The sequence below is a fragment of the Sus scrofa genome, chromosome 8 (genome assembly GCF_000003025.6).
Source record: "Sus scrofa isolate TJ Tabasco breed Duroc chromosome 8, Sscrofa11.1, whole genome shotgun sequence".
Lineage (NCBI taxonomy): Eukaryota > Metazoa > Chordata > Mammalia > Artiodactyla > Suidae > Sus > Sus scrofa.
In genome coordinates, this window is record NC_010450.4 from 19,303,080 (window position 1) to 19,326,866 (window position 23,787).

Below are 23,787 nucleotides of genomic sequence, written 5' to 3' on the forward strand. Positions count from 1 at the left end.
CAGCATTTGTAGTTGTTGGTAATAATAAGGTCACAGGCATGACCCTGGAAGTGACTGAGTGACTGAGGTGAGGTAGAAGATGTGATCATTGACGGAGAGGTAGTTGAGAACCAAAAAACCAGGACATTGCAGCTCTTGAAATCACCAGGAATGACCACGAGTGGTATTGGAAACCATGTGTGAGCCAGACAGGAGTCCGAACCTCCCAGGAATGGGGCGGCGGGGGGGGTGGCCTAGGGGTCTGTAGATGACTGCAGCTAAGAAGGATAGCAGGTGGTATGGTCTGATTGCATGTGACTCAAAGTTAGAGGATTTTTAAAGTGAGAAAAATTCCCTGCTCTGGCACAGTGGGTTAAGAATCCAACTTCAGGGAGTTCCCGTTGTGGCTCAGTGGGTTACAAACCCTGCTAGTATCCATGAGGATGCTGTTAGATCCCTGACCTTGCTCAGTGGGATAAGGATCTAGTGTTGCTGCAAGATGTATTGTAGGTTGCAGATGTGGCTCATATCTGGTGTGACTGTTGCTGTGACATAGGCGGCAGCTGCAGCTCTGATTCAGCCCCTGGCCTGGGAATGTCCATGTGCTATTGGTGCGGCCATAAGGAAAAAAAAAAAAAATCTGACTGCAGTAGCTCCAGTCCCTGCAGAGATAGGGGTTTGATCCCTGGCCTGGCACAATGGGTTAAATGATCCAGCATTGCTGCGGCTGTGGCGTAGGTTGCAGCTATGGTTCAGATTCAGTCCCTGGCCCCTGAACTTTCATATGCTGCAGATGAGGCCATAAAGTTAAAAAAAGAGAGAGAAGACCTCCCAGGAATGGGGGGGGGGGGGCGGTGTGTGGCCTAGGGGTCTGTAGATGACTGTAGCTAAGAAGGATAGCAGGTGGTATGGTCCACCATCTGGTAAAGGCACCCAAGTGTGTTATGCTATAGCCCTGAGGACTGAACTCCCCTCTTCCATGTGTTGTTACAGGGACAGTCCTTGTACAGGAAAATGCTCTAAGTCTTACAGCTTAAAGGTCATCTGTATCAGTGGTGCTTTACGAAAAACAAAAGCAAAGAACAAATTGTTTTTATAAACAATATAAGAAGTATGTAAAAATGCCCTGAAAACATATCGATTACAGATAACAGCTATTTTTGTCTGTACTGATTTTGCTCAGATCTTATTCATCTTTTACTTTAAAAAATGTGTAAAATTCGAGAACTTAAAATAAGTAAAATTAGAGAACTTTTTGTAAGTTTTTAATCTTCTGGCCCAGTCGTAGCACGGCCATGCAGAGCAGCCACCACCTGAGAAGCCTGTAGGGAGGCAGCGTTTTCAGGTGAGAAGCACCTTTCAGGGAGGAGAAGGAAGGTCCTGATTCCTGACTGTGAATTCCAGAGGGCACACAGCAAGGGTTTCAGAAGTAAGGAAAAGCAGAGGTGGGCTCGGAAAAGAGCATTGAGTCTGGGGGCTGAACCGTTCCTTGGGAGTTCTGGATTCCCTGTAACCTGGAACAGGCGTGCAGGGTGCTCTGAGGTTAGCTGTGGGGGTGGGAATTAAGGGGTGTGTGTGAGTTGGGGGGGGCGGGCCTTTAGGAGCACCTGCAGTTCTAAGGCTTTTTTTGTCTTTATTCCCAATGGCTGTAGAGAGGATGGAGTAGGGACCACTTTTATTTTAGCACAAGGTGCTCCAGGGCATTCTCTTGGCCCTCCGAGGTGGGCATTTTCCTGTGTGTAAATGGAATGGCTAAGTGACTTGTCTGAGCCCATGGCCAGTAAGTGACACAGCTGAAACTGTTGTGTGATTCCAAGTTTAGTGTTATTTAATTATATACAGCCACCTTTCCCGTTCCGTTTGTGTCCTTTATTTCTTTTTTTGTCATCTTGTTGGATATCTTCATATTGCTTTCTGAAAAATAAGTCTCTTGTTGACGTAAAAGGTGGGGAAAAGTATAGGATACAGAGTTAAATTAGACCTCTTTTCACCTGTTTTTCAGATATTGTTATCTTTTAATTTCTTCTGATAGCTCAATATTATACTTGATATGAGTTTTTAAAAATTCTATAGTGGGGATCTAAGATTATTTTAGTTTTGGAAATGGATTATTTATTATGTGCCATTATATCTGTTTTGTCTTAGGTTTTACTTCATCGACTTGCAAGTTTTCATCGAGTTTGGAGTTTTCCACCAAATGAAAATACAGGAAAGGAAGTGACCTGTCTGGCTTGGAGACCAGATGGCAAACGTAATGATAGTATTATAAAAAAATACATTTTTTGTTTTTCAGAAAGAGTATTCTGTAAAGAGAGCTTACTTCCACAAAGAATTTATTGTTCGTATTATATACTAGAAGATTCTAGATACACATTTGGAAACTTTGTGTTTTCGAATGCTTTAAAGTGTTTTCATAGAACTCAGAGCAATTCTACCACCTTGATTCTCGGCAGAGATATCTCTAAGATGAAATCTGACTTCTTGGCAAAGAGAAGTCCGAGAAGACATTTGATGGGAATATACAGGGACTTTGGTTTTGTTCTGCCTTCATCTTGTCATCCTGCACTGTTTGCCCCAAGCTTCCTTTGCCACTCCCTAGTGAGTTCAGTGCCATCTCGGCCCTTTTCTCCCCAAAATGTGTTTTAGCATTAAACATGTGGCTCGTAAATATTCTTTTTTTTAAATCATTTATTTACATACATATATTTTCTTTTCTACTGTACAGCATGGTGACCCAGTTACACATACATGTATACATTCTTTTTTCTCACATTACGTGTTCCATCAGAAGTGACTAGACAGAGTTCCCAGTGCTACACAGCAGGATCCTATTGCTGATCCATCCCCCAGGCAACATTCTGCATCTATTAATCCCAGGCTCCCAGTCCATCCCACTCCCTCCCCCTCTCCCTTGGCAACCACAGGTCGAAAGGTTCTTTTGTGCCGTATATTAGATTCCAGATATAAGTGATACCATGTGGTGTGGCTTGTAAATAGTCTTTCTTCACAGATGCTTGCCTCCCCTGAGGGACTGTCCCCTCTGAGCCCCTTTCTTCAACTTCTGCGTGATCTTCCTCCTCTTGGTGTCCTGTAGGTTGTAGCTTGCTATATGGTAGCGCTGAGGACTGAACTCCCCTCTTCATGTGTTGCTCCGGGGACAGCCCTTGTACAGGGAAATGTATCAGTGGTGCTTTACAAAAAACTAAAAGCAAAGAAATGATAGGTACTCTGCTTACTTTTTTCCTACATAAATATAAGTATGTAAAACTGTAAGTATGTAAATAAGTATGTAATGTCCTGAAAACATGTCCATTACAGATAGCAACTATTTTTGTCTGTACCCATTTTGCTCAGTTCTTGTTTCATCTTTTACTTTAGAAAATATGTAAAATTAGAGAACTTAATTAAAAGTAGAGAACTTCTGTTGTAAGTAATATTTTGAGATCCTGTACTATTCATCCAAAAACACCAGGAGCTCAAAAATCATGAAAATTGGTATGTGTGAAAATGTGTTTAAGTAGATGATTTTTTTTTTTTTTTCCTGCACCTGCAGCATGTGGCAGTCTCCAGGCCAGGGATCGAACCCACACCACAGCATTGCCCAGAGCCACGGCAGTGACAACACTGGATCCCTGGATCCTTAACTGCTGGGCTACCAGGGAACGCCTATATGATTTTTTTTTTTTAATTTTTTTTTTATAATTTTTTTTTATTTTCCCACTGTACAGCAAGGGGGTCAGGTTATCCTTACATGTATACATTACAATTACATTTTTCCCCCACCCTATTTTTATTGTTAAAAATGTCTCGTGGAGTTCCCATCGTGGCGCAGTGGGTAACGAATCCAACTAGGAACCATGAGGTTGCGGGTTCGATCCCTGCCCTTGCTCAGTGGGTTAAGGATCCGGCATTGCCGTGAGCTGTGGTATAGGTCGCAGACATGGCTCGGATCCCCCGTTGCTGTGGCTCTGGCATAGGCTGGCAGCTACAGCTCCTATTAGACCCCTAGCCTGGGAACCTCCCACATGCCGTGGGAGCGGTCCAAGAAATGGCAAAAAGACCAAAAAAAACAAAACAAAAAGTCTCGTGTTTTTAGACTATAAAATAGGGTTTTGTTTAGTAATGATTATTTTAATATTACTTTAAATTGGTTTGAAGAAGGTAGACTTGGCTTGCCTCACATCTAGTGTGTATTGGTATGCAGTAAAACTCACATCCTTCTATTTGGAAATTCTTAAATTTGATAGGAAGACGGTAATGGCTTACGTAGAGAAACAGTATTAGATAATTTAGCCACAGTGAAAGGAAGAAGATCAGTACTTGATGGCCCTGTTCATTAAGGTTTAGAAATAAAAAAGAGGAATAAAAAACACCTTGCAAGAACCAAAAGATGGAATCACTTTTTAACTTTTAGATAGGGACCAGTATGACTTGGTGATAGGATTTTTTTTTTTTTTTCTTTTTTGGCCACCCCGTGGCGTATGTAGTTCTTGTGCCAGGGATCAGAGCCGAGCCTCATTGGTGACCTACACTGCAGCTGCGGCAACGCAGATCCTTAACCCACTGTGCTGGGCTAGGGATCGAACCTGTGTCCTGGCACTACAGAGATACCACCAATCCTTTGTGCCACAGTGGGAACTCCGATATGATATTATTGTTTATGCGTTGACTCCTGTTCTGTATTTTTTGCTTGGCATCAAGGTTTCAGTCTAGAGTGTCTGGTGTGGAAGATGTTAAGAACAGTACACAAGAAAGTAGATTGCTCATGAAAGATGAGCATTTGAATATAAGTGTAAATAACAGCATAACTATATGCAGTGATGGCTTTAATTTTTTAATTACCTGAAGGATTGGGGGGTTAAATACTTTCTATGATTATGATGTATTGAAAATAGTAAAATTGGGCAAGAAGCAAAATGCCCATCTTTCTCAAATGTACTCATCTTTTCTGATTATTTCTTCTTGTTTTTAGTTTTGGCCTTTGCTCTTGCTGACACCAAGAAAATTGTTTTGTGTGATGTAGAAAAACCTGAAAGCTTGCACTCGTTCTCTGTGGAGGCTCCAGTTTCTTGTATGCATTGGATGGAAGTGACCGCAGAGAGCAGGTAGAGTAACAACAAAAGAAAAACTCCAGTTGTCACGGCAGGATGTTCATGAAATTTTCATTTTTTATAAGTGGAAACTTAGAAGTACCTGAGTATTGAGTCTGTGCATTTAACTTTTGGTTTTAAGCTTATCAAGGGGAAATTTTTTAATGCTTTTTTAGATTTTTTTTCTTTTTGAAAAAATCTATTTTCTTACTGGAGCGATAATGCCTGAATGGCCGAGAGTTTTCTTTTCAGTTATTTTTAGTGGTTTGTATCAATGACTTATCCTTTCAAGTAATATTCATTAAAATTACTGATTAGTAAATTGAAGTTCTATATCCCTTTTCTCCATGTTTTTCATCTGGAGCTTGTGTGTGTGTGTGTCTCAGTAAATATCCTTAGAGTGCAGAAAGTGCTGAATTGAGCATTCTGTTTTGATGCTGAATGGGTTCTTTCTGTGTTTGTGGTCCCTGTAGTTTCCTTGTTTCGAGAAAATAATTTTGCCTTAGTCCACAAAGTCAAGTACTTGGCCAGGTTTGCAGCAGAGATGACCTAAAGGATCAAGGGGTTTACAGAATACTGAAAATTAAAGTTTCTTTTTTGAACCAATATGGTAATTTTCTTTCTGTTAGCTGCCCCCTTCTAATTAAGTTTTAAATTAATTTCAAAAGAATTTGTAAATCCTGATTGTTAATTGATAGATTTCCTAAGGGAGGGCCTGTAAATTACTGGATAACAAGGAACTAGTCTGGGGTTTGAAATTCACTGTAGATAAAACAGTGATTAATCCATCATCAAATAATCAAAAGTTGCCAATGGTCATGTGAATTTATAGAAGATTAGAGGAGCAGAGAATACCATGTAGTTTCTCTCCCAGTCCAGTTACCTGCTAGGTGTATTTCCAACACACTTTTTATTAAGAGTTCAGAAATGTTATGTGGAGTTGCCAGGGTCTCTCAGGGCGCCGCTTTTTCACCTTCTTACTCATTTATTTCCAACCATATTTGGAGGTAGGCTTGAAAAAGAAAAGGGGATACATAAGACTATTTCAACATACATAGTATTACCTTATGTATCTATTGGGTTGTTAAATTTCCAAATGTATGTACGCCATAGAACCCACCATGAAATTATATAATAATTGCATGGAGTTCCCTTCTGGTGCAGTGGGTTAAGGATCCAGTGTTGTCACTGCAGTGGCTCAGGTTGCTGCTGTGGTGTGGGTTCAGTCCCTGGCCCAGGAACTTCCACGTGCTGAGGGTGCAGCCAAAAAAAATTTTTTTGTAATAATTGTAGTGTTCTTTAAAACTCCTCTTGGTACTCATGTGTTCAGTAAGGTTCTTAGAGGAGGGTTAAGAAATTATAAATTCTCAGGCAGTGTCTGATACTGAATACATGTGAATAAATTTCATATGCTGAGAAAATTGTTTATAAATAAATATTTGTTCCTCTGAATGTAAAGTGGGAGTGGGTAGGCTGATTTTCTTTTTTTTTTTTTTTCCAGAAATAAAGTTCTAAGTAAATGAAGAATTTCCAGCCTTTCTATTTCTTGTTTTATGATTGTTATGGTGGCTTTTTTTTACTTGGCAAACTATGTGTGATGCCTGTTTACTTGGTAATGTGTGATGTATACAACTGGCATTTTAAAAAATTAGTATTTTTTAATGGAAAGAGGTGAAGTCTGTGTTTTTACCTACTTGTTTTTGTTTTGTTTCCTCCTCTGCAGTGTTCTAACATCCTTTTATAATGCTGAGGATGAATCAAATCTTCTCTTACCTAAACTTCCTACGTTACCAAAAAAGTAAGTATCGGAGTTAAATTCATTAAAATTAATCTTGCAGATTTCTTTCCTTTCCTTTTTTTTTTCTTTCCTTTACTTTTAACACTGTAACAATTTTCTCATGTATTTTTTAAAAAATGTATTTCTGTTAAGAGTATTTTTACTGAATCTCTGTTTTTCTCTAGTTATAGCAACACCTCAAAAATATTTAGGTAAGATATGCCTTTTTTGTTTCCATGTAAGATAATCTTTTCTTATTTGAAAGATATAGTTGAAAGATAACCCAATTTATTTTTATATTTTAGTGAAGAAAATTCGGATGAAATTATTAAGCTTTTGGGAGATGTCAGGTAAATCTTGCACTTATCTTAGATAACATGTCTAATTTTCTTAAATTTGATATTTGAGGCAGTTTTTAGACTCAAGTTTCAAGGACAGTTTCTTTGTCTTTTTATTGTACTGCTGACAAATACCTCTATTATCTAATAATATCTATTCTTATTTTTGTAGTATGGCCTTTGTGTCAAGTTTAATATTATGATGTACTTTCATTTCAATAAGTTAAGGAGGATAGAAGTGCTAGAGTTTCTAAATTTAAATTTGGATATTCAAGTTCTTTAAGCCTATTTTAAGACATTTAGCATCAGAGCCGTGATAAAACTGAAGGGCATATTTCATTAGTTAGAGTAGGGATGATTTTGTTATTGAGAGTAAGTAAATACAGTTATCATTAAGATAATATATTCATATTTTACTGTAAGCTGATATTTTTTAAGATAAAATTTATGTTGTTCCTTTGGGGGAAAAAAAAAGGAGGAAGGAGCCCAGTGTGATTGAGTCTTGGAGAATCTGTGCGGTGAATGGGTTCCCCCTTGAGGTGCTGGAGTGCGCGGATTGTATGCGGGCAGGGACAACGCCTGTCTTGGTTTAGGAACTCAGTCCTCTCTGTTGTCCTCAGCTTGTTGCATTGTTTTTAATTAGGCTCAATATTCTTGTCCTTGGAGGCAGTTCTGGATTTATTGAGCTTTATGCTTATGGAATGTTCAAAATCGCTCGTGTGACCGGGGTAAGTTTTTCTTTAAAATTTTCTGTTTCTTTTCCCTTAGAATACGGCAGCTTTATAGGAAAAGAATGAAACATTACTTTTTTTCTTAGTTTCAGTTATTGGAATTATTTTTAAATGTGAAGAAGATAACTTTCTTACTAAGATAAAATAGTGATAGGATGTCCATGAAGCTCAGGGGGTTTTAGTGGAATTAGTCATGGTTTTTTACCTTAACAAAAAGATGGACAGGATACGCTAGATTGTGATTGAATGTTTTTCCAGCCTTGCGGTGTTGAAGAGCTACAATTTGTGTTGGGAACGTGATGAAAGTCATCAGAAGCTCAGGCTCAGTCGCAGTGGTCTTCTCCATAGCTTTTTCTTCTTCTTACCATTCTGCAAAAGGGTAGAGAATAGGGTAGGCTCCGTGAATTGTGCTAGTTCTCCAACACTTGATTTGTGTGTTCTCCCCTTGTTGGGGGGGGATGGGGAGGTGGTGGTGGTGGTGTTTGTGTCCTTGCATCTAAATGACACATGCCTTTGTCCCCTGCATGTGTACAGCAGGAGCTGGGCATGTGTGTTTCTGTTATTTAGAACTTTGAATTTTTGCTTCCTTTGCTGTAAGCAGAGGAAGTCTGGCAATAATAATATAATGGGGATTTGACTGTTTTACAGATTGTGGGTACTTGTCTTGCATTATGTCTGTCCAGTGATTTGAAATCATTGTCAGTGGTCACAGAGGTTTCTGCCAGTGGTGCTTCAGAAGTTTCATACTTTCAGGTGAGTTGGGCAACCTGATAGCAGCAGAGAGTAAGTATATATATTTAAAGGTTTTACAGTATTTAAATTATCCATATCACTGGATTCTAATGGTCATTAAAATAAAACAAAGCAAAAAAACAATTGACTTGGCGCTTCTAAATATTATATAGAGAGTTTTATTAGTGAACACTTTACTGTTTCAGTGGCCCAGCGTGATTTGCATCCAAACAATGGTTTTTTTGCTTTTTTTTTTTTTTTTTTTAAGAGCCACACCTACAGCATATTGGAAGTTCCCAGGCTAGGGGTCGAATCAGAGCTGCATCTGCAGCCTGCACCACAGCTCACGGCAACACTGGATCCTTAACCCACTGAGTAAGTAAAGCCAGGGATCGAACCCACATCCTCATGGATACTAGTTGAATTTGTTACCATTGAGCCACACAATGGGAACTCCCAAACCATGTTTTGATGGTCTGTTAATGACCATATTAATTTGTTGCTGTACCAGTTTATCTTTGTACTGTTTTCTTAAGATTCTGATCCTAGTAATAATGAGAAGAGCTAATACTTATTAGTCATTTAATATGTGCCAAGTACTGATTCAATGCAATTCATTTGACTCCTCACAGAAACTCAGTAGGGAGGTAATGTCATTATCCCCATTTTGCAGATGAGTGAATGGGGCACCCAGAGAAACTAATTTGCTTGGTGAGAATTGGAAGGTGATGCTGGGCAGTCTGGTTCCCCAGTCAGTGGCCTTAACCAGCACATTGCCTTTTGTGTAAGATGATTACTTCATGTTGGAAACAACCTGTTTGATTGTGTGCTTTTTGTATCATAGATATAGAAACTGCTTGGGCCCCTATAGAGTATAGAGATGGTAGCCTTGCCATCAAGAAAATCTTCCCTAAAATTTCTTTCCAGTTAACCCAGCCCCTTAGCCTAAGTGCACGTGAACTCTCAAACACAAGTAGGATGAAAAGATGCAGGATGTGAATGTGTACAATGCTTTCCAACATGTGCTGTATTCAGAACATCAGAGAACTCTTGACTTCTGATATTTGCCGGAACAGTTGTTAATATTTGCTCTTCATCTGTCAGTTCTGTGAAAATATGACTTGCAGGACTGCATTTGATGCTGTAATAAAAGGATTTACCATTTCTTTGAAATTTTTATGATGTATATTTTTAATAACAGTGAGATAATTGAAGTGCCTTTGTAATAGATATTTAACTTGTATTTATCAATAGCCTATAATTCCTTAAAAAACTTTTTATAGATAGCTTGTGATCGTTTAAAAAATTCCTCATAATAGTTGCAAATTAGATTGTTATCTTCATTCTAACTATGTAGAGGGGATTGCTAACTTAAAGAGGATGATCAACACTGCAAAATAGAAAATTCTAAGGTTACAGAATTTTCCTTTTTTTTCTTTTTTTCTTTCTTTTTTTTATTACGCAAATGAATTTATCACCTCTGTAGTTGTATAATGATCATAACAATCTGATTTCACAGGATTTCCATCTCATAACTCAAGCACATTCCTGCACCCCACAAACTATCTCCTCTGGAGACCAAAAGTTTTTCAATGTCTATGAGTCAGCATCTGTTCTGCAAAGAAGTTCAGTCTGTCCTTTTTTCAGATTCCACATGTCAGTGAAAGCATTTGATGTTGGTGTCTCATTGTATGGCTGACTTCACTTCGCGTGATAATTTTCTAGGTCCATCCATGTCGTTAAAAATGCTGGTATTTCGTTCTTTTTAATGGCTGAGTAATATTCCATTGTGTATATGTACCACATCTTCTTGATCCACTCCTCTGTCAAAGAATTTTGTATAACCTTAGAAAGTCTCTCTGATATGTAGTTAGACCTTGACTCTTCTTCTAAATTATAGGTTGTTTTTTTTTGTTTTTTGGGGTTTTTTTTGAGCTGAGGATTTAATTAATCTGTACAATAAGTAAATATGCCTGCTTGTAATTCACCTTATTATTTTGACTTGACAGCTTGAAACCAACCTGTTGTACTCTTTCTTACCTGAAGTTACTCGAATGGCCAGAAAGTTTACTCACATTTCAGCACTTTTACAGGTATTTATTTATAGCTCGTTTTATGTGAATGTTCTGTAAATAAAAAAACCTGAAAATCTTACTTTTTAAAGCCAACTATATGTGGTAGAGGTATCTAGTCTGATTAAAGTTTATAATGTTCATTAAAGCAAGAAAAAGAAATTTAATTGGAAATCTACTCCCACCCATCTATATTTCTCCTAAAGAAAAGGAAAAAAAGTAGTTTAAATCTTTTAAAACATTCTCGAAAATAAAATAATCTTTGAAATTTTAAGAGTATTTTTGCAAATAAAGTAATATGGGAAACAGTCACCATATAAGTTAGCTCTTGTACATAATAAATGCACCCCCAAATTAGCTTGGAATTCTATACGTTGGTGATTTAGTCAGTTGACAGTTTGTCAACTTGGCTCAGACGGAAACTTCTGTTATTCTGGGCCTGGTTCAGCGTCTAGGGCTGGACTTGGTCCTGTATCATTGGTCAGCTGGCTGCTCCAAGTGTCCCTTGGCTGTGATGGCTTGTTGAGGCTCCACATTCCTCATCCCCCAGCAGGCTAGACCCAACTTGTTCATGATGGTGGTGGCAGCGGGGGCGTCAAGTGCAAGGGGAAGCTTGCAAAGCCTTTTGAGGCCCTGGACTCAGTGTCACTTCCGTTGCTTTGGTCACACCAAGACAGCCCAGATTGAAGGATTGGAGAAATTGACCACGTCTGGATAGAGGAGTTACAAAGAACTGTGGCCTTCTTTTTTCAGTTTGTCACAGTCACTAATGAACTTCATGTCAGAGGTTCTGGAGATCAGTATCTTTAAATCAATACTGTTTGAAAATTGAATAGTTGCCCAGCCAGCTTTTGACAGCTAATCTACATCTTATATGTAAAAATGTACATGTACATTTATATGTAATCTAATGTACATCTTATGTGAAAAAGCTGGAAGATATCTGTTTTCCCAGGTAGAAACTTAAGACTGTTTGAGGATTTCCCATTGTGGCTCAGGGGGTTAAGAACCTGGCATAGTGTTTATGAGGTTTCATGTTCGATCCCTGACCTCACTCAGTGGGATAGGATTGGCATTGCTGCAAGCTTTGTGTAAGTTGCAGACGCTGCTTGGATCTTGCATTGCTGTGGCTGTGGCTTAGGCCTTAGCTGCAGCTCTGCTTCAACCCCTAGCCCTGGAAACTTCCATATGCCGCAGGTATGGCCTCAAAAAGAAAAAAAAAAAAAGAATGTCTGGTAGTAAAGTGGTTATCAAGTGTTAGCTATAACCTTCTCTTTCTCTGGCTTAACTGAGTTGAAATGATTTAAAGTAAATTCTGGATTTCTTTGAGACAAATTGAGAGTAAAAAGTACGTAATACTTAATTAACATATTGACTTAAATATTTTTTGCTACTTTAATGTCTTTTTCTTCTTGTTAATAGTATATAAATTTGTCACTAACATGTATGTGTGAAGCATGGGAAGAGATACTGATGCAGATGGATTCTCGCCTCACCAAGTTTGTGCAGGTAATGCCACGGACGTTTCCCATGGAAGGGGTTAAAGAGGCCACCATGTCCTTGTTTACTTCATGAAGGACGTGAGAAAACCTGGTCTGCCTTTTGAAAAAGGCTCAGATCTTGATTTCTTCCGGCTCAGTCTAACCTCGGACTCTTACTTCAGAGGGAGGCAGCTCTCTTCCCATTGGCACAATATTGGGTGGTGGGGCAGGATTGTGAAGTGCAGCTAATAGGGTGCTTGGGGAATCAGGACAAGTGTGAGAAGGGCTGGTGAGCTGTGTTCTGCAGCTGCTGTCCAGATAATCTGTTTAAATATGGGTTTGAGGGAAGGTGAAAGGTAAGAAAGGGAGACGTGTCCTGTAATTTTTTTTTTTTTTTTTTTTTTTTTTTTTTTTTTTTTTTTTGCTTTTTAGAGCCGCACCCACGGCATATGGAGGTTCCCAGGCCAGGGGTCTAATCAGAGCTACAGCTGCCTGCCTACACCACAGCCACAGCAACGCAGGATCCAAGTTTCGTTTGTGACCGTGTAGGTCATAGCTCACGGCAGCACTGGATCCTTAACCCACCGAGTGAGGCCAGGGATCAAACCTGCAACCTCTTGCTTCCTATTCGGATTGGTTTCCACTGCGCCACAATGGGAACTCCCTGTAATTTTGAATAAATATACTTGCAATTAAAAAAATACAGATCATGGAAAACCCGTCACGGCTCAGTGGTTAATGAACCTGACTAGCATCCATGAGAACGTCCTGATTGGACCCCTATGCTGGGAACATCCATATGCCATGGGTGTGGCCCTAAGAAAGACCAAAAAAAAAAAAAAGGTAGAAAAAAAAATACAGATCATAATTTTATCCGTCTTTCTCTAGGAAAAGAACACAACCACATCAGTGCAAGATGAGTTCATGGACTTGCTGTTGTGGGGAAAAGCAAGGTAGTAGACTCATATTAGATACACTTGCTTTTCCTTCTCTTTTAAAAATAGTTTATTTCAAAAGCAATTCATATTCATTGTAAAAGAAAGAAAGAAAATCCTGGTGCACAAAAAACAAAAAAAAAATAGTATATATCTTTCTAGGCTTTTTTTGTTCATGTATTTATCTGTTATGTAAATGTGATCATTTTGTGTGCATGTGTAATATATATATATGTTATATATGTATGTTTTAAGTGTATAAAAATTTAAAAATTTTATTCAGCCAAGTCAGTCTTTTCCTTTATATATTTGCCTTAGCATTATTCTCAAAAAGACTTTTCCTATCTTAAGTGTTCAAGATCTGTGTTTTCTTCCAGAGGTGTTTTTGGTGGTTTATGTTTTTATTTCATTTACATGTTCCAGATGTAGCTTATTTGGTTATATGCTATGGAAGATGAACTTTTTTTTCTAAGTGTTTAGTTAATTGTCCAGTATAATTTATTGAGTATTACACCTCCTTACTGATTTTTTTTTGCCTTTTTTAGGGCCCCACCCACAGCATATGGAGGTTCCCAGGCTAGGGGTAGAATCAGAGCTGTAGCCACTGGCCTATACCACAGCCACAGCAATGCGGGATCCAAGGCGCGTCTGCAACCTGCACAGCAGCTTATGGCAACGTCATCCTTAACCCACTGAGTGAGGCCAGGGATTGAACCTGCGTCCTCATGGATACCAGTTAGATTCATTTCTGTTGAGCCACAATGGGAACTCCCATCCTTACTGATTTTATTTTATTTTTTATATTTTTATTACTCAAATGAATTTATCACCTCTGTAGTTGTATAATGATCATAACAATCCGATTTCACAGGATTTCCGTCCCATAACCCAAGCACATCCCCCCACCCCCCAAACTGTCTCCTCTGGAGCCCCAAGGTTTTCAATGTCTGTGAGTCAGCATCTGTTCTGCGAAGAAGTTCCGTCTGTCCTTTTTTCAGATTCCACATGTCAGTGAAAGCATTTGATGTTGGTGTCTCATTGTATGGCTGACTTCACTTAGCATGATAATTTCTAGGTCCATCCACTTACTGATTTTAAATACCATTTTAGCACATAGTACATTTTGTATCTACTTCAGTTTGTTCCTGGATTTTATTGTTTCCTATTGCTCTCTGTTCCTTTGTGAGTATGACAAAGTCTTCATTTTCGTTGGGCTATTTCTTTTTATTTATTTTGTTTACACATCTTATTTGTAGTTTGAAATTTAAATATTTTAAGTGTTTGTGGAGAAGACTAAAAATACTTTCTTTTTCGTTTTAGTGCTGAACTTCAGACCCTCTTAATGAACCAGTTAACAGTAAAGGTGCAGTTAAAATATCTTTATATTTCAATGGTGATGAACACATTCTTAATTTTTTTTTTTTTAGAATAGCATATAGTACTTTGTATGCTAAATAGATGTTTTTTTTTTTCTCTTAATTAGGGCTTAAAAAAACTTGGCCAGTCTATAGAGTCATCATATTCCAGTATTCAAAAGTTGGTTATAAGTCACTTACAGAGGTATGAAGATGATACAGAGTCTTTTGTTACGGCATCTACACGTACTTGGCAACCTTCCTTTCGTCATGTGACATTCTCTTTTTGAAGCTCTTCCACCTAAAATTGTTGCATTAGCATTTGAGGGGACTCTAGGAGTACCCGAGATATGGAGAATCAAAAATGGAAATTCTGCTTTTATGAAATAACTTTCCAACATCTTTTCACCACCCTAGGCCCTGTCTGGGCTTTTTTCTCACCAAGACAGCCATGAAGTATATCTTGAATAGCTAAGATGAAATTAAGTATATTTGTACATCATTTTTCGTGGTATGTAAAAGCATGTGTATGTTTTTGCATTTAACTCCTTGGTAAGGTGTTGTTATGATCGTCCTCGTTTTACCTAAGAAGAAGCTGAAGTTGAGAACCAGTCATACACATGGCCCAGGGTTATTAAGTGTCAGAGGAAGACTCTCCAGATGTTCAAGGCTCATGCTGTTTCTGGTCACAGCTACCTCACTGAAGCAGTTTGCAGGTGTTCAGTGTTTGACTTAAATTTTGGTAGATCCCTTTATGCCTTCACCTCCGCCTTGATCACTGAGGTGCCCTCCGGCCTGGTCTCCTCCAGTCCACACTTAGCCCCTCAGATGTGTTCTGCACAGTGGATCTGATCATGTTACTCTTATTTAAAAACTTCCAGTGCCTTCCCATTTCTTAGGACCAAGACCGAGGGATGGCCGGTAGCACACCTGCCTCTGCCTCGCCCACACTGGTGGCCTGCTCAAATGTGACATTGTTTTCTCCTGCCAGGGCTTTTGTACATCCCTCTTGCCTCCTGGAACACTCCCACCCCGCTCTTCACTTTCATTCTCCATCCCAGCTCACATCTCACCTGTTCAGAGAAGCCTTTCTCCAGTCCCCAGATTAGATCAGGCTCTTCTGCTGTGCCTGCCTCTGCTGTGTTTCCCCTACGGCCTCAATGGATGGTCGTTGGAATGATAGGCTTGTGTGGTGATCCCTATCTCCCCCAATAGACTGTCGGTGTCATGAGGATCCTTTTTGCTCACCATTAAGCCTCCAGTACTTAGCGTAGTGCCTGACCTAATGTCAGACCTTAATAGACATTTGTTGTGTGCTCAGTACATAGCTGTTGGGTGAACACGATGACCACCTTAAAAGTGCCAGGACGAGCCGTGGAACATGATTTGATCTTGTAAAATTGAATCTTTTGGTCATGTATTTATCTCACTAGTCGTGACAACCAAATGGTTCTGCTACAGTTTTTAGAAATAATTTTGAGACGTAATTATTTCTCATAGGAAGAAAGTGGAAGTTACTTTCAGTTTTTATTTCTGAAAACTTTCGAAATACTCAAGCAGTATTCATGCTGCCTGCTACCTTGCTGATGGTAGTGATACTAATTTATTTCTGCTGTACTTTTGCTAGTGGCTCAGAGTCTTTATTATACCATTTGAGTGAACTGAAAGGAATGGCTTCATGGAAGCAAAAATATGAGCCTCTTGGACTCGATGCTGCAGGAATAGAAGGTAGTAATTTAATTTCTTAATAGATGCACTGAACCCAGTTTACTTATTTGACAAATGATATTTATTTATTTACTTCCCTTTAGATGCTATTACTGCAGTGGGTTCTTTCATACTCAAGGCGAATGAACTTCTTCAGTAAGTATTGGGGATACTGGGATACTGGCATCATTGACTTGAGAACATTTCGCCTTTTACTTGTAAATAAGAGCCTAGCAAATTGTCATGATTTTCTTAAAATGGGTTTTTAAATTTTTTTTTTAAATTATACCTTTACATGATTAAAACAAGCCAAGAGCACAGGGATTTCATAAATAAAGTGGTATTTTCCTGTCCCACCCTTCCTCACCTCAGGTCTGCTCTCCAGAGGGAATCCTTTTAACTCTTGTAACGGTTTCTGTTTTTAATTCTATCAGTTATTTCCATATTTCTAAATTATACGACCGTACTGCATTTCTTTTACTTACCAATTTTTAGAAATTATTCCATGGAGCTCCCTGTTGTGGTTCAGTGGTTAACAAACCCAACTAGCATCCATGAGGATGCAGGTTTGATCCCTGGCCTCACTCAGTGGGTTAAGGATCTGGCGTTGCCATGAGCTACGGTGTAGGTTGCAGACGCAGCTCGGATCCCACGTTGCTGTGGTGTAGGCCAGTGGCTACAGCTCCGATTCGACCCCTAGCCTGGAAACCTCCATATACCGCCAGTGCAGCCCTAAAAGACAAAAAGGCAGAAAAAAAAAAAGAAATTATTCTTTGTGTTTCTCTCTGTTTTCCCTAGACTGTTTGCTTTCCTTTTTGCTCACACTGTCCGTCTTTACCGTGCCGTCAGCATCTCTCTGTCTCAACAGTAGTGTCTTATCCCTGGCATCCCTCCCTCTCTGGTACCTGCTCCGTCGGTCTCCCTCTGCCTGCACCTGTCTGCAGGCTGGCTCCAGCTCACGCCGGCCACCACCCGGGCATTTTCTTCAGAACCGACATTTACTAAAACGGGGAAGACTTGGGGGAGTTACAGGCGATGTACATGTATTTTATGTTCCTCACTTGAGTTTCCCTGATTAGATTCAGGTTATACAGACCTGGCCAGGATACTACGTAATTGGTGGAGTGTGCTTCTTCAGGGGTCACAGCCAGGCAAATGATGTCTGTCTGCCTCTTCTTTAGATAATTTTGATCATCTGGTCAGTGTATTAGGCATATTAAATTTGAAATGTCTGCTAGATGCTCTGGTGGAGCTGTCCGCGTGTTGTTGATTGGCTGAGACTAAGGTTTAAATGAGGGGTCCAGGCTGGAAATGCCAGTTTGGGAGTCAGCAGCACACTGGGCTTATTTTAAGCCATGAGCCTGGATGAAATAGTGAGTGTCCTTAGAGGAGAGATCTGAAGACTGAACCGTGGGCTTTCCCACCTTAGAAGTGGGGTGATGGGGGGCTAATGAAAGAAACTGGAGAGGCAGAAAGACCAGGTTGGGGGTGTCCTGCAGGCCGAGCGAGGAAACCACTGCAAAAAGGAGTGAGGGACTGGTTGTCTGATACTGCGAGTCAGGTAAAGGGAGGACCAGGAATGAAACAGATTGTCAGAATATCATCAGAGTAAGGATTGGTGACCTTAATAAGAGCCACTTCTGTGGAGTCACAGGAGCAGCTATGATGCAGAACGAGAGCAGATGCAAAAAGAAAATAGCAAATGCAGTCTCTTGAGTTTTGCTGTGAAGGGAATGGCCAGCAGTTAGAAGTAGGTGTTGGATGTTTGTTTCTTTTTACAATGGGAGAAGTTAGAGCATGTTTACGTATGATGGGGATGTTCTTCTAGACAGGGAACGGTTGAGATGGCAAAGAGGGGGAGGATTGCTAGAGCAAGAGAATGCAAGAGGGGATGTGGTTTAGTGTGTCAGGGCGGAAGCTGGAAAAATAATTCCTTCAGAGTTGTTGGAACGAAGGCCAAAACAAACAAAAGTGATGCTGGTGTATAAGTAGATGGGGGCTTGGGGATGTTCATTTCTAATTGTTTTTATTATCTTAAAATTTTTTTTTGGCTTTTCTTGTCTTTGTTTATTTTAGGGCCATACCCGTGGCATATGGAGGTTCCCAAGCTAGAAGTCAAATCAGAGCTAAAGTCCCCAGCCTATACCACAGCCACAGCCACGCCAGTTTTGAGCTGCGTCTGTGACCTACACCACAGCTTATGGCAACGCTGGATCCTTAACCCACTGAGCAAGGCCAGGGATGGACCCTGCGTCCTCACGGTTACTAGTCAGATTTGTTTCCTCTGAGCCATGATGGGAACTCCTAAAAAAATTTTTTTAAAGTAAAGTATAGTTGATTTATAGTGTTCTGTCAGTTTCTGCTGTACAGCAGTGACCCAGTCATACATATATACACATTCTTTTTCTCATATTATCTTTCATCATGTTCTATCACAAGTGATCCACGTAGTTCCCTGTGCTATACAGCAGGATCTCATTGCTTATCCATTCTAAATGTAATAGTTTGCATCTACCAACCCCAACTCCCCGTGCATTCCACTCACTCCCCCCTCCCCCTTGGCAACCATAAGTCTGCTCTCCATGTCTGTGGGTCTGTTTCTGTTCTGTAGATAGGCTCATTTGTGCCATATTTTAGATTCCGCGTATAAGTGATATCATGTGGTATTTGTCTTTCTCTCTCTGACCTACTTCACTTAACATGAGAGTCTCTAAGTGTCTAGTTGCATCCCTGTTGCTGCAAATGGCATTATTTTATTTTGTTTTTTTTTTTTTTGACTGAGTCGTATTCCATTGTGTATATGTACCACATCTTCTTAATCCATTCATTGGCACAACCACTATAGAAAACAGTAGGGAGGTGCCTCAGAAAGCTAAATATAGAACTACTGTAATATCTGGCAGTCTCACTCCTGGGCATATATCTAGACAAAACTTTCACTCAAAAAAATACATGCACCCCTGTTGCAGCACTCTTCACAATGGCCAAGACATGGCTATTGTGCAGCACTTTCCATAACAGCCAGCAACCTAAATGTCTATGGACAGATATTGAATGTTTTTATTATCTTAATGGGAGTAGGAGGTATTCTGTCATCAGCTGAAGGTGGGCTGGGGAGGTGGTGTTGAGCTTAAGAGTGAAGGAAGAGCTCGGAGCCATTTGTCTAGTGCAGCAGAGGGCGAGAGGGAGGATTGTGGGTAGGGCCAAGGGCCGTTTGGTCAGCATTCGCGGAAGGACCAGCCAGCGTGGCAGTACAGTCTTCTTCGGTCAGGATCGGTCAGCTGCTTGGGTGGGAGCGCAGAATAGATGAGGAGTTTGATTTACTAGGCGTAGTAGGTAAAAGGAAGCCAAAGGGGAGGCAAGACGTTGAAGCAAGGGCATGATTAAAATGATAAACCTCCAATCTGCTGGTTTGGGAGGAGCGTGAGGGCATAGGGGGCTGAGAGGCCGTGGAAGGCGGTAGGACTAGCATGGTGGATGGTGGTCTCGGGGGACGAAGGTTGGGCTACTGGAGAGAGGTCCCTGGAAAGATGGTTGGTGAGTGTAGGATGCTAGAAGTGAGATTTAGAAGGTTCAGGTTGGTAGGAAGGGTCTAGGGTGTGAACCTTGGAATAGAGAGCCGGCGGGGGAGGGGAGAGGGCACCATCGCAGACCTGAGCCATGTTGCTGAATTGTTTATTATGGCAGTCCCATCTTTTAATTTCTAAAATTGTGTTCTTGTTCGTTTAATCACTTTTCAAAGCTGTGCTCTTGCTTTGTGGAAGTGACATCTTCTCACAGCTCTCTGAGGACGTTAATTAGATTTTTTAAAAGTCACTGCCCCTCCCTGAATTATCTCCGCTTCGTGTGTCACTTTGCTGTTTGTTTTGGTCTCTTGTTGCAGGCTTTCTTCAAATACCTGATGCCCACTCATTTACTCATATTTATTCATGAGGCAATTTAAAGTTGTTTGGAGTTGCTGGGTGTGGGGCAGCCCAGAGCCCGCGCACAGGAGCCAGAGCGTGCAGGCCTATGCTGTGGCGGCCAGTGCCACTGGAACCGCCTCGGCCCGTCCCAGTTTATTTGGCTTCTTTGAAGAACTCTCTTTTTGTCTGAAAGGTCGTAGACGCCTGGATGTTCATATTCTTGGGAAAGAACGTATTGGCCACTCCGTGTTTCAGTTTGTCCTCCTCTGTCCTGCCCCACATGTCATCCTAAAGTCTTGAATTGAACTTGATGTTTCTAAGGACCGAGTGTCCCCGGGGTCCTGCAGGGCCGTGACTCCTGGCTGCCCTCTCTCCACAGTGTCTCGCACGTGGCTGCCTCCCTTGAGCTTCACCAGTAACCAGGCTTTGGTTGGCTTTTGACATTTCTGAAATTTATTTTAATTTTTCCTACCACCCTCTTTTTTGTGTGTGAGTTTATAACACAGACACACACACCCCCACCATCCACCATCAGTTTTTAATGGGGTTTTAGAAGGTAGAGCTTATTATAGGTGTGTGTGCCGAGAACAGAGTGGGAGGAGAAATGACATTGCTTTCCCTCTGTGTTGAATTGTTTTGGTTCACCACATTTGCAGAGAGTAAACATAAAATATTTAAGTTTTCTGTGGTCACCTTTTAACATGCATGAAAGGTAGTTGATTTAACTTCTTGCTCCTTTGAGATACGTAGATAGAGCATTATTTTAGGGGATAAGGAGAACCTGAGGCAGTGAGGGTTTTGATGTTAGCCTGTAACAGATCCGTGGTTGCCTGGGGTGGGAGTGAGAATATTGACGGGAAAAACAGAAAGGAACCTTTCTTTTTCTCATTTTTGCTCCGAGAGAGTTTGGATCACTTGGTAACACAAGCGATGTCACAGTCTTTCATGTCTGGTGTTTTACTGTGTACACAGAGGTTAATGATACTGACCTACTTCTCCAGCTGTATTATGAGATGTGATGCCTGGAAAGGACTTTGAGATTTAGGGATGGGAAGTGCACACATTATTTGCTTAGAGTAATTATCTTACAGATGTGAGCTTAAAGAGATTTTTAAAAAAATGATACCCATCTCTATATCCGGAAACAGTTTCATCCAAGTGAAGATGACTTCCACGTACAGTACTTAATTTTGGGGGTACACTTGTGTAAAGCCCAAGGCAGTTCTGTTTTTGAAATATGTTACTCTTAGGATAAGAGCATCAACTTCCAAAAATAATGTCTACTGATACTGGAGGTAGCGAGAGTGACATAGTACAAATTTATAATAATGCTTTTCCGTTGTGCTTGATGTTTTTTTTCTTCTTACTGATCAGTGAGTATTTTTTTTTTAAACTGAGAGTAGTGCTGAAACTGGTTTTTTTTTTTTTTCTGATTCCTTTTATTTCCAGAGTTAGAAAAAGATTTCATACTTTACTGAATGCTGGGGAAACTATTACACAGTTTGTGGCAAGGCTATTATAACCAGTTAGAATCTGAGTTCTTTGCTTTATTTTTGAAAAGAACAGGATTTGCTATTTTGAGATTTTTATTTTTAGGTATGTGTTTGATTTGTAAAATCTGTTCTAAGGGCTTAAATGTCACCCAGATAGGTTATAAGAGAAGAGTAAGGATTGTTATATTCCATGATAATTGAACAATAATACATGAGCCCCATGTAATAATTTCACCCCTGATTTCTTTTATTTTTATCTTTTAGAGTTATAGATAGCAGTATGAAAAACTTCAAAGCATTTTTTCGGTGGCTTTATGTAGGTAAGTTCATTGAATGAAGCATTCTTTTTTTTTTTTAACACTTTAAAAAATTGTAAGAATATCACTTTAGATATTTCAGTTACTCTAGTAAAATTTCAAACACTGGGGGAGTAGGGAGAATAGTATAAATGACCCCCCCTTCTATCCATCCCTCAGTTTTAGCAGTTTTCAACACACGGCCAGTCTTATTTCTTCTGCACATCCACCCTCCACACACGTAACCTCTGCCATTGGTTGTCTCTATCACTTGCTGATAAATAACCCTTTTTTTACCGTGTAATATCACCTTGGGTTAAAATAACACTTTTTAAATCTCTACTTTGTATTAGGCACCATTAAGTGTTAGATTTGAAGGGGGAAAAAAGGAGAAAAAAAGAAGACATAGCCTCTGCCCTTGAACAACTTAAAACCTGTGTCACACTTTGGCCTTCTGTCTCTAGATCTGTGTCATTCCTTATGGTAGCCACTAGCCACGTGCGGCTATTTAAATTAAGCGAAATTATAGAGCATTACATGCCTGTTCCTTAGTCACGCCTGCCACATTTGAAGTGCTCAGGAGCCACCCGTGGTTAGGGGCTCCCATGTTGAACAGCACAGAATTCGAATAGTTCCATCACCCCTTCTAGTGGACAGTGACGCCCTAGCTAAATAGACTGCGGACCACGTGTGGCCTTGCTTTGTGTCTCCACAGTGTCTTTGCGCGTGTAGGTGATTAACAGAGCTATTGACTTGATTTTAAATGTCTTAATGCTCCCTCTACAGGGTGTGCATATTTTGTTGAGGTCCATTTGTACTGCTGTTTTTGTGACCTCTCTAATTAGCTTTGAAATAATTTAGTGTACCTTTCCTTCCAACATAGGCAAAATTTAGTTGTAAATGGATCTTATCCCATATTTGTTAAAATTCTAAAGAGTAAAATAGAAAATAAATCACCTGTAGTGTGCTAACATCCTTTAAACAAATAACAAAATCTTTAATTCTCATATTTTTAAAACAAGACTTCATATTTGTTGGCCTAGTATGGTTGCTTTCAATAAAAAAAGGAATGTGATCTGTAAATGTTGGCATTTAAAATTCTTGGATTTTTCTCAAAACCATACCAACACTAGCCAGAATGGGGAGCCAGAGTGTTTATCAGGCCAGCCCACTTAATATCAGAGTTAATTAGAATAAAATACAATGTTAAAACTAAATGAAATCTTAGAAGTGATTTTCTTTTACAGAAGTAGTAGCTTGGCTTACTTATAATTATTGGAGTAATTAGGCCATTTATATTCATATTGAATGTCCAAACTGTAGTAAGAAGCTGGATTAGAAGATAACCGAATTGCCGCCCAGTGCTGTCATTAGGGGAAAGCACACTGCTTTTGTTGGAGGCCTGGAGACCTAACTGTAATCGGGCACTGCCGCTCGTCGGCGCTCTAGCCTTGATTTGCTTTTCCGTGAAATGCAATGTTCGTGAAGTGAAGGCAGGGACTTCCTTTGTACTGCTGTATCCCTAGTACCTATATTACACTCATTAGGTAATTTTTGGATGGATAATTGATTGAGTAGAACTAGAAGTTTGAATTAGGAGTTCCCGTCGTGGCTCAGCGGTTAGTGAACCCGACCAGCATCCATGAGGATCTGGGTTCTATCCCTGACCTCTCTCAGTGGGTTAAAGATATGGTGTTGCCCATGAGGGTCTAGGTTGCAGAGGTGGCTCACATCCGCCATTGCTGTGGCTCTGGCATAGGCTGGTGGCTACAGTTCTGATGGGAACCCTAGCCTGGGAACCTCTGTATACCGAGGTGCAGCCCTAAAAGACAAAAAAGACTTAAAAAAAGAAGTTTGAATTCACTAAAAACATTTTATTTCTTAAAATAATCTGTA

General features: G+C 40.0%; 2 protein-coding genes across 3 annotated transcripts in view; both read left to right on the top strand.

Annotated features, from left to right (window-relative positions):
• ZCCHC4 (zinc finger CCHC-type containing 4) overlaps positions 1-2,230 on the top strand; it is a 53,231-nt gene extending 51,001 nt beyond the window's left edge. Inside the window, exon 14 of the transcript XR_002346590.1 lies at positions 2,125-2,230. The gene's annotated coding sequence lies outside the window, so the exon portion shown is untranslated. The remainder of the gene's footprint in view (positions 1-2,124) is intronic.
• Positions 1-23,787, top strand: part of ANAPC4 (anaphase promoting complex subunit 4) — a 40,211-nt gene that overhangs the window by 1,827 nt on the left and 14,597 nt on the right. For both annotated transcript variants that reach the window (XM_021101074.1, XM_021101075.1), the window contains exons 2-16: positions 2,125-2,230; positions 4,952-5,084; positions 6,793-6,867; positions 7,032-7,058; positions 7,152-7,196; positions 7,828-7,912; positions 8,564-8,668; positions 10,657-10,740; positions 12,142-12,228; positions 13,089-13,153; positions 14,456-14,498; positions 14,619-14,695; positions 16,118-16,218; positions 16,302-16,353; positions 21,860-21,915. In XM_021101074.1, the coding sequence (XP_020956733.1) occupies positions 2,125-2,230; positions 4,952-5,084; positions 6,793-6,867; positions 7,032-7,058; positions 7,152-7,196; positions 7,828-7,912; positions 8,564-8,668; positions 10,657-10,740; positions 12,142-12,228; positions 13,089-13,153; positions 14,456-14,498; positions 14,619-14,695; positions 16,118-16,218; positions 16,302-16,353; positions 21,860-21,915 (1,141 nt within the window). The remainder of the gene's footprint in view (positions 1-2,124; positions 2,231-4,951; positions 5,085-6,792; positions 6,868-7,031; positions 7,059-7,151; positions 7,197-7,827; positions 7,913-8,563; positions 8,669-10,656; positions 10,741-12,141; positions 12,229-13,088; positions 13,154-14,455; positions 14,499-14,618; positions 14,696-16,117; positions 16,219-16,301; positions 16,354-21,859; positions 21,916-23,787) is intronic.